Below are 18775 nucleotides of genomic sequence, written 5' to 3'. Positions count from 1 at the left end.
TTACTCGGGGAAAAGGCTATGGGATGCCCTGCATGCAGCTGACTCTCTGCTGCCATCACACAGCCCACACCCAATTTACTCACCCCTCTCTTCCACCCCAGAAAAAAAACTGAGCTACGTGTAGAGATCACAGAACAGGGAAGGTCTTGAGATCTTCCTTCTGGTTACAAGGCTGCTTTATACCAGGCATTTCCTTGCCTTCAACTGTGATTCCCACATCACTTGGTACATTAGATATAAAAGCTGCACTGTCTCCAAGGGGAAGGCTTCTTAACTTATTCTGCACAGCAGAAAGAAAAGGTCCAGCCCTTAGCAAGACACTCGAGTAGCCTGAAACACATGAGCACCAGAGGCTCCCAGATTTCATCAGCAGACACTTCAGTTCCTCCTTTGCTACTCAGCCTGAAAGGATACTCTCTACATGGCTCCTTGAAGAGCTGTCATTTCCAGAGGCTCTTTGGTGTCACACTGCCAGCCTCTGCTTTTTCCACTAGCTCACCCACTTTGGTCAGGTCATTATGCCCCTTACACTAAAGAATTCTGTCAGCAGTTTTCTCCTTCCATATGGATCTTCCCATGATTTAGAGAAGTAACACAAGAGCTGCACTTCTAAAAGTTGCTTTTTCAGTTTCAGGAACAGAATTAACCCACAAAATTAAGTTTGCAGATGCTTAAAATAAACCATTTTTCAATATGTACACACAAAGGCTAAATGCAAACCAGAGTAATGCACAGGTGATCTCTAAGGTCCTACTGAGAAAACAGTGATTAGATTATCACACACAGCAGCCTGTCCTGCACACAGCAAGTCAAAATAGAATGCACAACCAGAGCCAACTCAACGTGGGACAGCTCATCCAAGGCTTCTTCAGTGAGTTTTGCTGAGATTTCCAAACATACCACATGTGTAACAGCACTACTCTGAAGGGCAACTTAAACACAGCAATCCTCATGCTGCCTGAACATGGTCCACTTGTTTTTTAATGCTTCTTTCCTTACTGGTTGCTAGTTTAGACTGAAATTTTTTAAGGATTTATCTTGATGACTTAGAAAAATACATGTCATTTCTCAACTTGATTCGGTAGTACACGATCATAAAACTGAGTAAGTCTTTTAAAAAACAAAACTCCACAGATCCCATTGTAGAAATTTCAGGATACCCTCCCAGGTAACAATCAGGGAATCTTCAACAGTTCTAGGAGTGCTCCAACAGCTCCCAAATAACCTTCATGTTCTGAAAAAAGTGCTTTCAACTGTCCCTTGGACCAATAATCCAAAGCATATGCCAAAAGCTGCATGGCGATGGTATTAATTCTCAAGAAATTTCCAACAAATACTACCTGGTTAATGTTCTCGAAGCTACATCCCAGCCCGGCAATCCAAACCTCTCATAATCTCCTCCATAAATATCTTGCACTACTTTATCCACTTTGGTGCTACCTCCACAAGATACCATTTCAAAAGCTTCTTCAAAAGTGGTACAGCCAGTAAGAAGACAGCAGAGACCAAAAAAAATTTCCTCCTCTAAGACTTGTGCCTGTGACCCTCTTGTAATTATCTTTGGAGTACACTGCTAAAATGCTAACCCCTGAGCCAATGTTCACCAGAAGCAGAGGATGTGGGTTTTTCAACTCAAATGGTAACTTCTGACATTTTTCAGAATCAGCAGGATTTTCAAAGTAATAGCACTGTGATGGTCCATTGAAACCAACTGAGTCAATACATAAAATTCCTTGGATTAAGCAGTCTAGCTCATGCAGTTGGCAAAGCTGAAGATCACCTATCTTTGCATCCACAGAGTCAGGGCCTTCAGCTCCAGGTGCACGTCCCTAATGCCCCTGGACCCATAAGCCACATTGGAGGTCAAGTACTTTCCAATGCTTTGAAGACTCTCCACTTCTTCCTCTTCTTCTTCAGCAGTGATGTCTTTGGGTTCAAAATAAACCAGCCTGACAAGGGTTCCACCATATCCAAGCCAAACCATGGAAAAAGCGGCTGCTTTTTCCGGAGGCTGTCGACCTGCGAGCCAGAGACCCAAACAGGGCCGCTGTAGGAGTTGAGCCCATGGGGCCTCACACCATCTGTCGAGGCCCAACAGCAGGCGCTGACAGGCTGCTAGCCAGATGCCCCAGTGACCCCCATTACCTGAGACCTATCTTTCACATGTTGCTTATAGGTTGATCCTCAAAATTGAAAATTAGTGCTTTCCCTAATTTATATTATTGTGTCTTTTTAACTATCATTTACTGCATAGTCAAATAATGTGCAACAATTACATTTCTTTTTATAGTTTTAAGGTCATGATCTCTAGAATCCTTGGAGAAGAATGTTCTAGTGCCCAAATGAAATAAATTCTCTTTTATCATTTCAGAAATAAGATGATGCTGTATTCTAATGGGCTTTGTATTTGTATCATAACTTATTTTTCACAATTTTTGTTGTTTGTGTTTCCTGATATTTCTATTTGTCTTTCTTTTATTTTTACTGAGAGAACATTTCTTTACTACATCATGGATATCACACATTTCCATAATTATTTTATATCTTTAATGTAGACCACATTTCATTTTTGTTGTTGAAGACATTGTATTTGGGGGTCAACTGGCTTCCTATTCTCATTTAGATTGTTTAGCAAACTCCATGCACAACTCTCAACCTGGAATTGTTTTTTTATTAAACTTCACTCCTAGTCCCACTCCCTCATATTCTACATCATTGTTGGTTTGTACCTCACTTCTCTGGAATATATCCAAAGGCATATTGAACAGAAACAAACAAACACATAGAAGGGAGATAAAATTTCTGAGCACTTGCAAATTTGAAAATGTCTTTCATATGCCTTCATGTTGATTTATAGTTTGGCAGAGCACAATGTTGAGAGCCACAACCAAGTCAAGATGGCACCTGGCACTTTGCCAGGGGGAGTGGTTTGAGTAGTAACGCCAGCAAGCCATTGAGATGATAGAGATTCCTTAATGACTGACTGTTGTATCTAATGATGTTAATTAAGTTAAGCTGTGTATAATCATTAAGATGATGAGGATCCTTATTAGTTGACTGTTGTATCTAGTTTATGTTAATTAAGTTAAGCTGTGTGTAATTAGTTGGGTATATATACTTCTCTGTCCCATAATAAAGCGGCTCCTGCTGTATCAACCTTCACAAGTTGCTTGTAAAGATCCACCTAAGTGACAAGGAAAAGCTGCCCGTCCCTAGAGATAGATAGGACAGGAGCAAATCTGCTCATCCCTAGAAGTAGATAGGATGAGAGGAAGGATGGCCATTTCGAGAAAATGGAGAGGATTGATACAGTATATTTGTGTCTTGTTTTGTCTTGGTTTGTTGTATTGTCATTGTTACAAAAATCTGGAAGGGGTGTTAAGTAAATTGCTAAGGGAAGGAGGCACCCTAGTGGAACCAAGAACAGTTAGGGCAACACAAAATTGTATATTCAATTTTTTTCCCTCCTCAGAATGGTGAAGACATTGTTTCATTTTCTTCTAGCACAAAGTGTTCCTAATAAGAAGTTTGATGCCAGTTTATTATTGTTTCTTGGTAAGTGACCTCTTTTTCTCTAGAGACTTTTAAAAAAATCTACTTTTCCTATGTTTATCGCAGCACTGTGCACAATAGCCAAGATATGGAATCAACCTAAATGTCCATCAGGAGGTGAATGGATCAAGAAAATGTGATATGTACACAATGGGAATTCTAGTCAGCCATAAAAAGAAGAAAATCCTGCCATTTGCAACAACAGAGATAAGCTTATAGGGCATTATGCTCACTGAAATGAGTTCATGACAGAAGGACATATTCTGCAATATTCCACTTCCAAGAGATTCCTAAAATAGTCAAGTTTGTAAAAGCAGAAATATAATGGTGGCTGCCAGGTACTGGGGGAGGGGGAATGGGCAGTTGCTGTTCCATGTCTAGAAAGTTTCAGTTAACCAGGATAAGTAAGTTCTAGATATCTTCTGTACAACACTGTGCTTGCAGTGAATACACTGTCCCATACTTAAAATGTAGTAAAAAAGGTAGACCTCATCTTATATGTTCTTACTACAGTAAAATATAAAAATAAAAATAAAATCCTTTCTCTAATCATTTGGTGTTCTAAAGTTTCATGGTAACGTGACATGGTCTTTTTTTCCCCTTGGTACTCATTTATCCCCTTTATTAAGAATAGTTATGTCTTTAACTTTGGAGGAGGTCTCTCTATAATTTTTATCATTTCATTCTTCCTTATTTTTATTTTTTCTCTATTCTTTTTAAAAAATATTTTAAGTATTTATTATTTTTTAGTTGTAGTTAGACACATTATCTTTATTTCATTCTTATGTGGTGCTGAGGATCAAATCCAGGGCCTCACACTTGCACCGCAGGCATGCTAGGTGAGTGATCTACCACTGAGCCACAACCCCAGGCCCAACTTTTTTTTTTTTTTTTTTTTTTTTTTTTTGTGTGTGTGTGTGTGTGTGTGTGTGAGATGCTGGGGATTGAAGCCAGGGCCTTGTGCATGTGAGGCAAGCACTCTACCAACTGAGCTATATCCCCAGCTATTTTTCTTCTGTATTCTATTTGCTGAATGTTGGAACTTAAGGATTTATTTTCTTTGTTTCACCTTCTCTGAAGCTCTCTTTTTCTAATCTTTTGATTTATATTCTAGAAGGGGTCCTAGTCTTTGTCTTTCAACACTTCAATTTTATTTGGGGGGTTACTGGGGATTGAACCTAGGGGCACTTTACCACTAAATTACATACCCAGTCCTTTTTATGTTTTTATTTTAAGACATGGTCTTACTAAGTTGCTAGAGCTGGTCTGAAACTTGTGATCCTCCTGTCTGAGCCTCCTGACTCCCTGGGATTACAGGTATGTGCCACAAAACCTGGCACACTGCCCCATGAACTTTCAATTGATTTTTAAAATTTTAGCAATCATATGCTTAGTTTACAAGAATTTCCTTTTGTATTTTTATTTTGATGTGTAGGGGGACAGGGCAAGGAGTAGGATTATCTAGTGCTAATTTTGTGGAAGTAATTAATATATTTTCAAATTTCTCTAAGAACACAAATTCAAATGTTTTAGTTTTTTTTTCCTATTTTATAAGCCTACAATCTCTGTTCTTCTTTCTGGATTAGTAAATCTTTGATTTGTTTGTTTATTCTGCTTATTTTCTTTGTCTTTCAACACTTCAATTTTATTCGGGGAGTTACTGGGGATTGAACCTAGGGGCACTTTACCACTAAACTGGATCTTTAGTTGTCCATCATATTTAAGAATGGGACTGTTCTAGATAGCTTTTCAGAGTTTCTTACTATTGAATATATAGGTCTTTCCTTCCACAGGTTAAGTGCCTGTGCTGGGTGCTCTATGTACATGGGAAGGTTAATTAATTATGGTAATGCTCGTTACCAAAATAAGCCTCAAAACTTCATTGTTTTCTATGAAATTTGCTTGTTTCTCAACTGCAGCATAGTTCAGATGTTCCTGATTCATGGGTGGCTTTTCCTCATGTAGTGACACAGAGACCCAGGCTCCTTCAACTGATGCTACAGGCATCTTTGACCTTTGTGGCTTCTGCTTCCAGCTGGCACAGGGTGAGTGAGAATGTGAAAAGGCACTTTTTCTTTCTTTATTCCTTCCTTTATTTCCCACTTTCTCCCTACCACCCCACCATCCACTGGGTACAGAACCCAGGACCTCACAAATGTTTAGCATGTGCTGAACCATTGTGCTACATCCCAGCTCCACAGTTACTTTCTTAAAAGCCCTGGCCTGAAAGTGACACACACCACTTCTACTCATATTCCGTGTAGTTAAAAGCTACATTTGGATATAAGGGAGGCCAGAAAATGAAATGCCCAGTCTGGTAGTCCCTTCCCAGAAAAGCATGAGGTTAAGGAATGAGGAAGTCAAGTTCTTGGTACATAGCTAACCACAGCTTTTTAATATATATATTTAAATTGTGGTTGGACAAATACCTTTATTTAATTAATTAATTTATTGATTTTTATGTGGTACTGAGGATCAAACCCAGTGCCTCACACATGCCTGACAAGTGCGCTACCACTGAGCCACAACCCTAGCCCCAACTAACCACAGTGTCAATAAACAGACTTCCCTACGAGTTGCCTTAATCTTGGGGTTAGAATGTTGATGCCTTTTAGTTTTGCAGGGAGAGGTTTGGAACTCCAAAGAAGAAGGCAGAGGGCTTTACTGAGGACACTGATGTCCATCCTCAGCATACCTAGTTCTCCTCAGTTTATTCTGTTTTTCAGAAGAAGAAAACTTATTTTATTTTTCCCAGAGGTGAAATGCTAGTTGGTATTTCATGTATTTAAAAATGGCAGAGGAAGGCAGGAAGTGTAGGCAGATATCTGGTGCCATCATGTGCTAGGCCCACTTTCAAACCATCCTTCCATTTTAGCCTCTTAGCTCTCTGCCCTTAGAGGCACCTGCAAAGTGAGCCTGAAGCTTCCTTGGGTTTCTGCCATGGAGACTGAACTCTCCTACACTAACATCACTTCCTGCACTGGCAACTCTCCTCCTGCTTTTCTTGGTGTTCTGAATTAATTCCCATTTATCATTAGGCCTTAGAAAGGTAGGGAAGAAGAAGTCTTGTGCTGGGTCTTGAAACCCCAGAATTCCCTTGTAGGAATGTTTCATGTATTCAACCAGAGTTTGATTTGGCTATATTATCTTTAAAAGGTCACTTCTCTGTCTGCTCAATTGTTTTAAAGCATGTTCATAACTAGCAGCTCAGACTACTAACTTTGGGTTTTCATCAGGGAGCATGGCTTGTAGAGTCTGTCATCCTCTGCCTACCAAAAGGCCAGCAGGAGGGTGATATTTGAAGTGTGTTTAGAGGACATTTGTTTCAATTCTTTAACCTCTATTCTTCAAATAAGTTGGAACAATCATTGGCCTAGTCTTAGCCATAACTGCCTTGAATGAGTTGTGGTTTAGCTTTATGACCTTCATTTAAAAAAAAAAAACAACATAGTACCCTTATTAAGCCTGTTATTGTGATTATTTTAGGAATTTTTAAGAGACATTATCCACTATCTTTATCTTTCAGAAAGATTTTTTCAAACAACTCTTTGCTACAAAAACTTGACTTTTTTCAAAACCCAGATGCATTCCCTCCTTTCTGATAATGAGAATTGTACAATTCATTGTAGAGTCATGTGCTGCATGCAGATGCTTTGATTAACAAGACAAACCTTATACATGGTAGCTAGAAGATACAGCTTAGTGTGTAGTGGGGCTATGCCACCTAGGTTTGTGTATGTGCATTCTGGTGTTCACTCAATAACATTGTCTAAGGATTTGTTTTTTAAAATACCTCCCTGTCGTTAAGCAACATAATGGAATTTCCCTTTATCATCTTTTTAAAGTTCTTTAGTCTTGATTTTATTCTCTGAAAACTCTAAAAGTGTCTCTAAGATCATGTGAATTCAGGGCTGTGGTTGTAGCTCAGTGGTTGAGAACTTGACAGGCACATGTGAGGCACTGGGTTTGATCCTCAGCACCACATAAAAATAAATAAATAAATAAATAAAGGTGTTGTGTCTACAACTAAAAAAAAGAAGAAGATAATATAAATTGAAGATAAAAAAAAAAGAAAGATAACATAAATTGGGTTGGTAATTGATTTCATACTTTACCCGGCTGCAATTCTCAAATGGGGACAGGCTAAAGGTATGCAGGGTGAAGAGTGCTCTGTGATTATTTAAGGCTTTTTAAATTTAATATATGGTACAATTTTAACATAATTTGTTTCTTATACATTTTATAAATGTAAACATAAATTAAAATGCACAACCTCCCTCCTTTACCGCCTCAAGTTCAAGGAGTTTGTTCAGACGGTCCCCACAAAAGGTTTCAACACTGAGAAGATCCGGGTGCCCTTGGGGGGCTCCCGCGGAATCACCTTCCAAGTATGGGATGTTGGGGGTCAGGAGAAGCTGCGACCACTTTGGCGCTCCTACACCCGCCGGACAGATGGACTGGTGTTTGTAGTAGATGCTGCAGAGACTGAGCGACTAGAAGAGGCCAAGGTGGAGTTGCATCGAATCAGTCGGGCTTCAGACAACCAGGGCGTTCCCGTCCTGGTGCTGGCCAACAAGCAGGACCAGCCTGGGGCACTCAGCACAGCAGAGGTGGAGAAGAGGCTGGCAGTCCGTGAGCTGGCAGCTGCCACGCTCACCCACGTGCAGGGCTGCAGTGCTGTGGATGGGCTGGGCTTGCAGCCAGGCCTTGAGCGCTTGTATGAGATGATCCTCAAGAGGAAGAAGGTGGCCCGGGCAAGCAAGAAGAGACGGTGACCTGAGGCTGTTCCTCCCCATGTACTAGGGGTCTGTACACTTGGATAGCCAGGCAGGGCCTGTGACCTCTTGGTCAGCCCAGAGTGCAGGATCTGTGCACCTTAATGAAGGACCGAGGATCAAGGGGGTCCTGTTTTGGTGCCACACTGGGGGACGGGATGGGAGAGGAGCTGTTTTTGCACATATCTCCTTTATTCTCTCCTCTGGAGAAGTAGGGGCTGCAAGATTGGAGACAAATGTAAATGCTGACTCTACCTCGGGCTTGTTTCTTGTTTTCCTTCTCTAGCTTATTGTTTGGATGTATTTTATGGGGGGTAGAAGGTTCTGAGAATGCATTTAGGATGAATGAGAACTATCTTCCCATTCTCCCTTCTTCCAGCTGGAGGGTTCCCCAGCTGCTTTTATAGAAATGCCAGTCATAATAGTCTTTATTTTTTGTGTCTGTGTGAAAATACCAAGATCTCTCCCTCACATTTGTATATCCACAATCCTTTTTATAAGCCATGTGTGTTCTCTGTATTATTAACTATTTTTTAGCATTTGCCTGTAAGTTATTAAAGATTGATGCCTCTAAAAAAAATGCACATTAACTGGAAATCTACTTGAGAAATTTGTTTTTTTTTTAACCTTGCAATAATGTGGCCATAATTCTTACATAATAGAACTTTTTGGACTCTACTTATAGTAAGATTTTACTATATCTTCCTTTATTTATTAATTCTACAGGGTTAATAAAATGTACACACTATTTGTTGACAATGATCAGCATACATATTATGTTATACTTAGTGTATAATGAATGGGTTATTTTATTATACACTTCAAAACTCCTGTACAAGATAACATAAATAACATGAATATGAAAATAAAGTAAATTAAAAAATTTAGTTGAGTACATTTTGGTATGTATCTATTTTGATAGAATATATGTGGTACTCATTTCCATAGAGAAAATACTTTTCTTCCTTTTAAATATTTTTTTTTGAAGACATACAAAATAGCCTTACTATTTGTAGTGGATTGAAAAAGGAATCTGCAAAATTCATGTCCATTGGAACCTCAGAATATGATCTTGTTTAGAAATAAGGTCTTTGCAAATGTAATTAGTTAAGATGAGGCCATACAGGATTAGAATGTGCCCCCAAATCCAATGATTGATGACCTTATAAGAAGGTCACAGGAAGACCCAGAGACACATATAGGGTGAATACCTCTTATGACAAAGGCAGGGATTAAAGTGATGCAGTTAAAAGTCAAAAACAAGGATTGCTGGCAGCCACCACAAGTTAGAAAAGGGGCTAGGAACAGAATCTCCTCTGAGCCTTTAGAAGGAACACACTCTGCCAACACCTTTATTTTGATTTTCTGCCTCCTGAACTAGGACAGAGTAATTTTCTATTGTCTTAAGTCATGGGGTTTCTGGTAATTTGTTACAGAAATCCTAGGAAACTGCCCTAGCTCAAATTTAAAATATTTCCTTCTGTGAATACTTATAAGTTGAGCATTTACTGGAGCTCCACAAATAACTGCCAGCTGATAACTTTCCAAATGAGAGTTAACTTATTCACTGGCACCTAGAGGAGCATTTCCACAGTAATCTTAAACAAAACATGATGAAGAAAAGCCATTTTCCCCTTCTTTTTCATAGAAAACACACCGTGGATTAATATAAAATGCTTTAGTGCAATTTAAAAAGCTTTGATCACATGAATATTTTTATATGAATTATAGTCAAAGGAGATGACATAAATGAAGGTTGTCAAATTTTATGATGCAAAGAGATGCTACTCACAAGTAATTTGAAGAAATTTTTTAATTCTTCTGTCAAAACCCACAGCTGGTGACCACATTGTGTTTTATTAATTAATCTTGGGAAGACACCAATAAGAAAGAAGTGATCTACAATATTTATGAGAAAAAAAAACAGATTAAATGTATTTTCTTGAATGATGAATTTTCATGATTTTATAACATGGAGAAAAAATTAAAAAATGATAAATGCCACAGGAATAAATTAAAATTATTTTTAAAAAATATTTTTTAGTTGCCAGTGAACTTTTATTTTATTTATTTATATGTGGTGATGAGAGTTGAACCAGATGCCTCACACATGCTAGGCAAGTGCTCTACCACTGAGCTACAACCCCAGCCCCACAAAATTGTTATTTTTGTCAAGTCATGAATGTATTTTATTCAGAATGAATTTGTGCAATTTGTATATTCATAGTTAAATATATGTTATTGAGTCTGGGGAAAAAAACACTTAGTTGAATAAATTGCTTTTATAGAAAAAGGCCTACATCATTGTCCACAGAGGCTTACTCAAGCTGTCACTTTGATGTTCTGTTGCCCTCTACTGCTCAGAGAGACAAATTACAGTTAGCCCTTTTCTCTACCAAAGTTGATTTCTTTTCTACAGGTTAAAAAAAAAAAAAAGAAAAAAAAATTGTCCATTTGCTTAATCAACTACTTATGTTCAGAAATAAATAAATAATACTGGAAATTAGAATACATAAAATCATCTGTTTATGTCTCTGTGAACTCCTCAATGGTAGGGACTCCTTGTTTTATCTTCATATCCCTGGCAGCCAACATACTGTTTAGCATGGTATAGTACTCAATAAATGTTGGATAAAGAAAATGCTGAGGCAATCTGTGCAATTATTCATGTCTTCATTTATCATTTTTATGAAATTCCTTATTATAAATATCATTACCCTATATTTATAAAATTAGTAAAAAAATTTCTAATATATTAATTCCATAAAGAATTAAAGTTATTTTAACATCGATATTACTCACCATTTAAACCCTTTATTTGTAGTCATTTTGACTGTGGTTTAACATGAGTACTTTTGTGGCTATGTTATTCTTTTTAGTTAATTGGAGATTTTTTGCTGGTTAGTTAGGATCAACTGTGGGAGGCAGAAAACGTGAAAATACTTGTGACTTAAGATCTGAGTTTGTTTCTGTTACACACAAATCTATGTATATCAGGTCTGACATGAAGTTTCCATTGTCCACAGGATCCTGACTCCTTCTGTCTTATAGCTCTGTCATGTATCAGCCATGTGTACTAAGTGTTACAAAGAGACACAGAGCCTCTGTGAGAGTGCATTAGGATGTCTGTATGCCACATCAGAGTGGAGGTTGGCATATGGGTATTCTGACAGAAGGTGTGATGTAATGCTCCATTACAACTCTATAAGACTGGTGTGCTCAATGCTTTTTTATTTTTTATTTATAGACAGAGTCTTCATAATTTGCTTTAGGACCTCACTATGCTCAGGCTAGCTTTGAACTTGTGATTCTTCTGCTTCATCCTCCCAAGCTGCTGGGATTATAGGCATGTGTCAGGGCTTGTGTGCTCAATTCTGAGCTATTATGATGCCCAGTAAATTTCAGAAATTGATATCCTATGAATTCATAGCCCTAAATTAGTATTCATAGGGCCCAAATATCTTGTTTCTTTTGTAACATAGCCTTCTCATTCTTCACAGTAATGACCTTCAATCTCTTATTTCCTCAAATTTTTGATCCTCACATCCTGTCCTTCTGACACTTTCTGCTTTACATTCTTACATCCTCATTTTTGCCATAGTTCTTCATTTTTCATTTAAGAAATGGAAGCTACTGAATGGGCCCTTTCTCTGCAAGGTCATCTTTTTTCTACTGTCATATCTCCAAACTCTCAATAGAGTTTGCACCTATTTTTTTTTTCTTTTTTTGCTTTGAAGGAGGAGTATCTACAGCCGAAGTCAGCTACAGGTGTGAATACAGAGAATTGGATTTTCTCAAGAACAGGGTTTTGAAAACTGCAAAGGGTATTTGTTAACTAACATCATGAAAATAAGGCTGATAAGGAAGATTAAACTGCCTTTTCCCTCCCTGAAGTTCTAACATTCTTAAGGAGCTGACATCAGTGTAGACACAAAGGTACCCACGTGCTTGGGAAGCCAATGACAGAAAAACTTAAGTAGTGTCCTCCACATTTGCATTGTGCAGGGTATGAGCAAGAGAATATCTATCTCAGGCCTATCTGAAAAGAGGCCATCTCAGAAAAGATACACGTGAAGTAATCCTTAATGATTAATGTAATCCTTCGTGAAAATTTTGCTTTTAAGATAGTGCATTTCTTTCTCTTTTTTTTTTTGCAAATTGGGGATTGAACCCAGGGCCTCATGTATGCCAGGCAAACACTCTACCACTGAGCTAAATCCCCAGCCCCAGAAAGGGTATTTCTAATATTGGAAGGTCCTCTGAGACAGCCCAGACCAGAAATAGCAAATCAGAGTAAGGAATCATGAACAGAGAGAGCATGAATTTGGTAAGAAGCAATGGGAAAGATAAGGTATTCTAGAATGGGAGACAGTTTTGGAGTGAAACAACCTTGGTTTGTCTAACTCCATAGGAAAGGCAATGCAAAGACAAATTGCATCTTTTTTTTTTCATCTCTGTATTTTGGTTTCCTGATCTCAAAATTGGGATTTTAATAAAGCTTCCTTAAGGATCGTTCTGAGTTAAGTGAGCTAGTGTTAATTAATATGCGTATAAGCACTTAGAAAAATAAAAACTCCAATATTCTCTCAGTGAATGAATCATGAGGACAAGAGTGCACACCTTTTCTAAATTCCTGAGTTATGCCTGTCTGACTTTCTTAGCTTTATCAAGCCCCTTTACATTTTCCAAAGACCACAGTTCCTTCTGGTTCTTTCACTCTGAGAGATGGTAGAAAGTTCAATTTCATTCTCCATTTCCTTTTTCTCCACTGGAAACAGCCTTGCTTTCTTCTTAGCCTAGCCTCCTCTCCTGTTTCTGAGAGCGGCGTTCCTCTACTCCTTTCTAAGGCTAACATTTATCTCTGGCACTATGGATTGACGGGATCCCTGAGGCTCCAGCAGGACACTGTTTCCTGGGCGAGTGCATACCTCTTTCCAGGCTGCAGTGACTCCTCCTCCACCGCTGCTTCCCCTCAGTCTCTGGAGGTACTTCAGTCCTTCCCAGCTTTGTGTCTTCCTTCAAAGTCAGAACCGCTGATTTTTTTTGGTCTTCCCCACAAAAACTAAACTCTAATTTTATGACTGGTTTGATGATCACCCAAAAAGAAAGTTCCTCATCTTATTCTTTTCTAGTTTCTTGTGATTCTGATTTTGTCTTTGGTGAGAGGCACTCTCCTTTTTGATTGCTCTTTAGCTTTTTGTGTGTGTATGTGTATGTGTGTGTGTGTGTTGTGTGTGTGTATGTGTGTGTGTGTAAACTCACATGCACTCTTAAACAGTTTTTGTAAGTATCTTCAAGAATTCTAGACTTAGCCTGCTCAGTTGCTCACACTGTACTTTTTCTCTGGGTAGCCTCATTAGAGCCCATGGTTTATCATTTCTTTGCAGGTCATTCCTTGACTCCTTTCTGAGGTTGGAATTTCCAATTGTCTTTTGAAAAATCTCACATCCTTGCCTTTTCATTCATATCACATAAGCAAGTATTTGTTGAAAGTCACTGAAATGTGTCTGAAACCACCAAATTATCTTCTTCCATTCCCACTCCCTTTTGCATTTTCCCCTGACATTTCTCTGGATAAATATGTTTCTCACCCCACCTGAATGAGGTGGAGGTCCTCAAAGCTTCCTCACCTAGATACCTAATCAGCCAGAGTCAGTGTGGCTATAGACATTGGGTGATCTTTCTCTACTTTTTCTCTCAAGAAGTTAAAAGCTAGGAGTAGAAGTTAATTTTCTTTTTCTTTAAAATCTCCCCAAACAATTTATTTCTTAGGACTGAGTGGAACTCCATAAATATTGTTGAATGACTATAAGCAGAAATCATATATGAAAAGATTGACAGTGATGGTAAGGACCCTATAAAACACATCAATTCCTTCTTTGGACTCAATTATCAATACCTCTTCTGCATTAATTTTAATATTAGAACTAAAATCTAAAATTTTATAAGAATGGTACAGAAAAAGTGTAATATTAATTTTAAAGATGGAAGTAGAATTGTTCAGAGAGAGGGCTATCCTTTGTTTAGTAAAAGACCTTGGATGCAAAAGATGATAAAGTAACTTGTAGGAGAAAAGTAAAAAGAATTGAAGGCTAATGGTCAGAAGGGAAGTGAGGAAAAGAGAAAGGGTTGCTCAGGGCAGTGAAGTAAGGTGTAAATGTTGTCAAGGATACTCACAAAGACAGCCAGTAAGTGACTAAGTATGACCCAGTGAGCTTTAAGTATAGGAATCTCTAATATTTTGTTTTAAGTTTTTTGTTGTGCTGTGCTATAGTTTGATGTAACTCCATTCTATATTAAATTATATTTTCATAAAAAAGAAGTTTCACTTATGTGTTTTTTTCCTAAGCAAAAAACAAGTCAGCTTCATTTTCAGGTATACATTTCCGAGCACCTCAGATGCTCTGTTACCCAAAAGTTTAGATGCATTCTATCAACTAGCCACTTATTCAGTGAGATGATTAAAAAAGATTCTAGAGTGGATTATAAAGGCAGCTGCAAAAGCCTGTCATATGATAGATATTGAAAAACTGCCAGGTATCTGCTTAGTTGAGAGTATCTGGTCCTATAAAAATTTATGGACTGGGGGCATAGCTCAGTGGTAGAGTGCTTGTCTGGCATGTGTAAGGCCCTGGGTTTGATACCTTGCACTGAGAGAAAGAGAACAAAACAAACTTACTGTCCATGGTCTTAGCTCTGAACTGCCTTTCTGATTCTCCACCTGTTTCTCTACTGTGAACTAATATGTACTGTTTGATGTCCTTCTGGTCCTGTTCTGTACTTAGGCTGATGTTTACCCCATTTCCTCTCATCTGTGATTGTGACTCCTCTCAATGAAGATTCAGGCCCTCCCCTCTGCAGGGCTGTACTTGCCCATCTCAGGTAAACACCCTGGGGCTTAGGTAAACTGTGATACCTTTCCACCGGGTACTCCTGTGGGTGGGACACCTAGCAGGTTTGGCCTTGGAACTGGACAAGAGCTGCCATCATTGTCTTCAAATACTTGGAAGAAGCATTTTTATTATTCTCTAGGCCCCCAGGCATAGCAGGAGAAATAGTGGGACATTAAAGGGAGAGACTGTAGCTAAAAACAAAAATAAAAGGTATGGCGAGGGGGGACAGTAGGGGTGGTGGTGGGGGCTGGCTAAGCATCCAGTTTTGCAAAGGTATCATGCATCCTAGAGATCCTTTCCCTAAGGGGTCTATGGGTTCTTTCAGTTCTAATGGTCTCAGATTCTAAACATTCATAATTCTCTGAGTTCAAAGAAAAAAAAAAAAGTTGAAAGCTTGTCTAAAAGGGACCATCTGAGAACCACTGCAGGGTCACCAGCATGTTGTTGTGGCCAAGAAGGAAATTAAAAAGCAAGATGAGAAGTAGGAGAGGTTAAATCCAGGTTGGGCCAGGGTGGGGGTATCCTCAGAAGGGATCTGTTCAAACGCCTATGCTTTCCCTGCCAAATAGAACTCCTTAGACTTAAAGAATGTCAGCAATTTTCATCCTCCCACACAGCTACTCTATAATAATTAGTTTTACTTACTTTTTTTTCACAAGCTATTATTTTAATTATTTTAATTAGATTGTTCATGCTGCTCAAGTTGTTTACAAGCACTTTTCTTTTTATGGCATCTCAATAAACAGGAGAGGGAAACTACTGTACTGGAGGAAGCCAGGCAGGTTTTACTAGACAGGCCAGAGCCTTGTAGCTACATCTTCCAGCCTGGTCTGGCTGTCTGGCAACCACAGGGCCTCGTGAGGGAGGGTGGGAGTCCCTCGCCCTGGGAAGAGCCTGCATCCCATCTATGTCATCTGTGGTCATTGCCCTTTAGTCAAAGCCAGGAGAGCAAATAACCTGTTTTCCAAATATTCCTCTGACAGCAACCACACAGAGCAAGTGCTAAAAGTTATGGATGGTTAGCGTTTATTAAAATTCCACATATTTGGCATTTCTTAGCTATCTGGTGGACTCCTGGTTCCTCCCCTTACTAATTGTGTGACCTTGAAAAAGTTACTTCTCAAGTTCTCAGTTAACCCATCAAATGAAGGTAAAAACACCAAGCTGGTTATTTTGAGAACAGGTGAGTTCAGATGGGAGGCACTAGACCTGCCTGGCCCAGGCTCCCTCCTGGTTCCTCCCACTCCCACCTGCCTGCCTTCTTTTCTCCTCCCTCCCTCTTCTCTGTCAAGTTTCTCAGAAATTCGGATGTGACAAACTTGGGATTCTTTGGTCCAAGCTTTAGGGCTGTTTCTTACTTTAATTTTGTTCTTAAACCTATTTTGTATGTAAAGACAAGCATAAGAAAGTGCAATAAATAGAAACAATAATTACAAGGGAATTATCACTATTCAAATGGGCCTATTAGGATGTCTGAAAGACCCCAGGTTTCTTTTCTCTGTGGCTGTTAACAGTTATAGTTATACACTATAACATGTATTTCTCAGCCTGGCTCTTTTGCACCTGTTGGAGGCAGGTTGGCTGGTGGAAAGGTGCAGTGAGGTGCAGCCTCCTTAGGCTCTGCCCTCAGTCCCCAAGAATTAGGCCCAGGATGAGAGACAAACTGGAAAAAGAGAGGTTTGGGGAATGAATGGCCCTATAAGTTACTTGATTTTTTTTTTTTTTTTTTTTTTTTGGTATCCAGGATTGAACCCAGGGGCACTTAACCAATGAACTACATTCCCAACCTTTTTTTATATTTTATTTAAATATAAGGCCTCACTGAGTTGCTTAGGGCCTCTAAGTTGCTGAAGCTGGCTTTGAACTCAGGTTCCTTCTACTTCAGCCTCCCAAGCCACGCCCTGCCAAATTACTTAATTGTTACTTAATTTTGTCATCTAAAATCACGTTTTTGAGTTCTTCTTTGAACAAAGCCCAGGACTCCAGAGAAACCCTACTTCTAGCACTGTCTCGCATCTGCTCAGGTATAAACTTGTAATGAGGCAGCTCTCTTCACAGTAATCCCTCAACACAGGGACTCTTTGCAGCACATCCCAAGAACCTCATCCTTTCTATAGAATAGGACTACCAACTTACCACCAGCCAACTGATTAAAAAAAAAAAAAATTCTCATTTAATTTTTAGATTAATAGAGATAGAAATTTTCTCTCCAAGATCCTTCTGTGAGAATTAGAACTGTGAAAAAAAATTGATCTATGTTTAAATTGAAACATTTGCACTTGAACTCATGAATTGTAGTGTTCCAATTAAATATATTAACTGAAGTATTATTTTAGCATAATTTAAATGACCAAACCAAGAACAGCATGCTTAGGTTTCCAAAAGGAATCTCTTGGCACCGTCTTGTGACTATTTTGGTACAATGCAAGGAACAAGCTCTTCAGCTGCTTAAGATTTCTAAAGGAATCTTCTGGCTCCCTCCCACATTTCAGAATTGGGAGGAACTATTGTTTCCAAGGATAACCCCATCTCTTCCACAAGATCTTGAAGCAAGCCAGCCAAATAATTGCCATCCTGTGCTGCTAATTAAGGATTAAACTTTGCAGGATTTCTCAACTTTGGCACTATTGACATATTGGGCTTGATAATTCTTTGCTACTTTGAAGTTTTTCCTGTAAATCTCAGGATGTTTAGTAGCATTTCTGGTCTCTACCCAGTAGATATCAGCAGCATTCCTCCAGTTGGGACCATCAAAAACTCCAGACATAGTCAAATGGCTGGTGGGGTGGGGGTGCAGGAGGCCAATGGAGAAGTTTGGGTTGCAAACCAGTGAGAAAGGGTACACTCTGAAATGGTTGAGATAGAGTAAAAATTAAAGCAGCATGATAGCCCATATAACTTTAATTTTCCTAAAATAGGGGAAAAATAATTAGAAATGTGACCATTTGCCATTGACTCAGCCATAAGATCAGCCTCCAGAAAAAATGCCACAAAACTCTTATGTTCATGCATCATGCAACCCAAGAATACAGCATCCACCCTTACGTTGACGTCTATGAAAAGAATCAATCTTGAGTGTGTAAGGTCATTGTAATTGTATTGTATGATCATATCATAAAATGTGACTGCTAGGTTTCCAGAAAATCAGAAAGACTCCCTGAACTTGAGGTTCTCAGTAGGCTCAGGTTTTCAACTTAATCTAACATTCCACCTACTTTTCTCTGCATTCTTCTTCTATAGCTTTTCTCAGTTAACAATTATAATTCCTCCTCATATGTGATTTATATCTCCTCCTTCCATATATAGCATCTTCTAAAAGTTTCCAAGGATAGCCTCATCTCTTCCACCAATAACTAGAATATCTCAGTATCTTAATTTAAATATTTCAAAACGTCATCCCTTTTCCCACTATCACCTTCTGCCCTTTTCCCCTTATCATATTTCATTCATCATTCATTTAATAATCACTTATTATATTTCAGGCATAGTATTATGTACCCAGGATACAAAAAGCATTGAGTTTGCCCCCAAGAAATCCACCTATAGTCTGGGAAG

General features: G+C 38.7%; 1 protein-coding gene, 1 long non-coding RNA gene and 1 pseudogene across 2 annotated transcripts; 1 reads left to right on the top strand and 2 right to left on the bottom strand.

The window, feature by feature from the left end:
* Positions 1-978: 978 nt before the first annotated feature.
* Positions 979-6795, bottom strand: LOC143404390 (pantothenate kinase 2, mitochondrial pseudogene; annotated as a pseudogene).
* Positions 6796-7829: 1034 nt separating this feature from the next.
* On the top strand, positions 7830-8410 carry LOC143405186 (ADP-ribosylation factor-like protein 4D; the record flags this gene model as incomplete). Its single annotated transcript, XM_076863566.1, has 1 exon — positions 7830-8410. A coding segment is annotated over one exon (498 nt), but the record flags the coding sequence as incomplete, so codon positions are not given.
* A 12-nt stretch (positions 8411-8422) lies between these two features.
* On the bottom strand, positions 8423-16947 carry LOC143405187 (uncharacterized). Its single transcript, XR_013091989.1, has 2 exons — positions 10120-16947; positions 8423-8545 (listed from the first exon to the last, which is right to left on the bottom strand). It is a non-coding gene; the product is annotated as an uncharacterized LOC143405187 (long non-coding RNA).
* Positions 16948-18775: the final 1828 nt, after the last annotated feature.

Source organism: Callospermophilus lateralis, chromosome 7, assembly GCF_048772815.1.
Source record: "Callospermophilus lateralis isolate mCalLat2 chromosome 7, mCalLat2.hap1, whole genome shotgun sequence".
Taxonomy (NCBI): Eukaryota; Metazoa; Chordata; class Mammalia; order Rodentia; family Sciuridae; genus Callospermophilus; species Callospermophilus lateralis.
The sequence above is the reverse complement of the archived record's forward strand: the minus strand, read 5'-3'. Positions and strand labels throughout refer to the sequence as shown.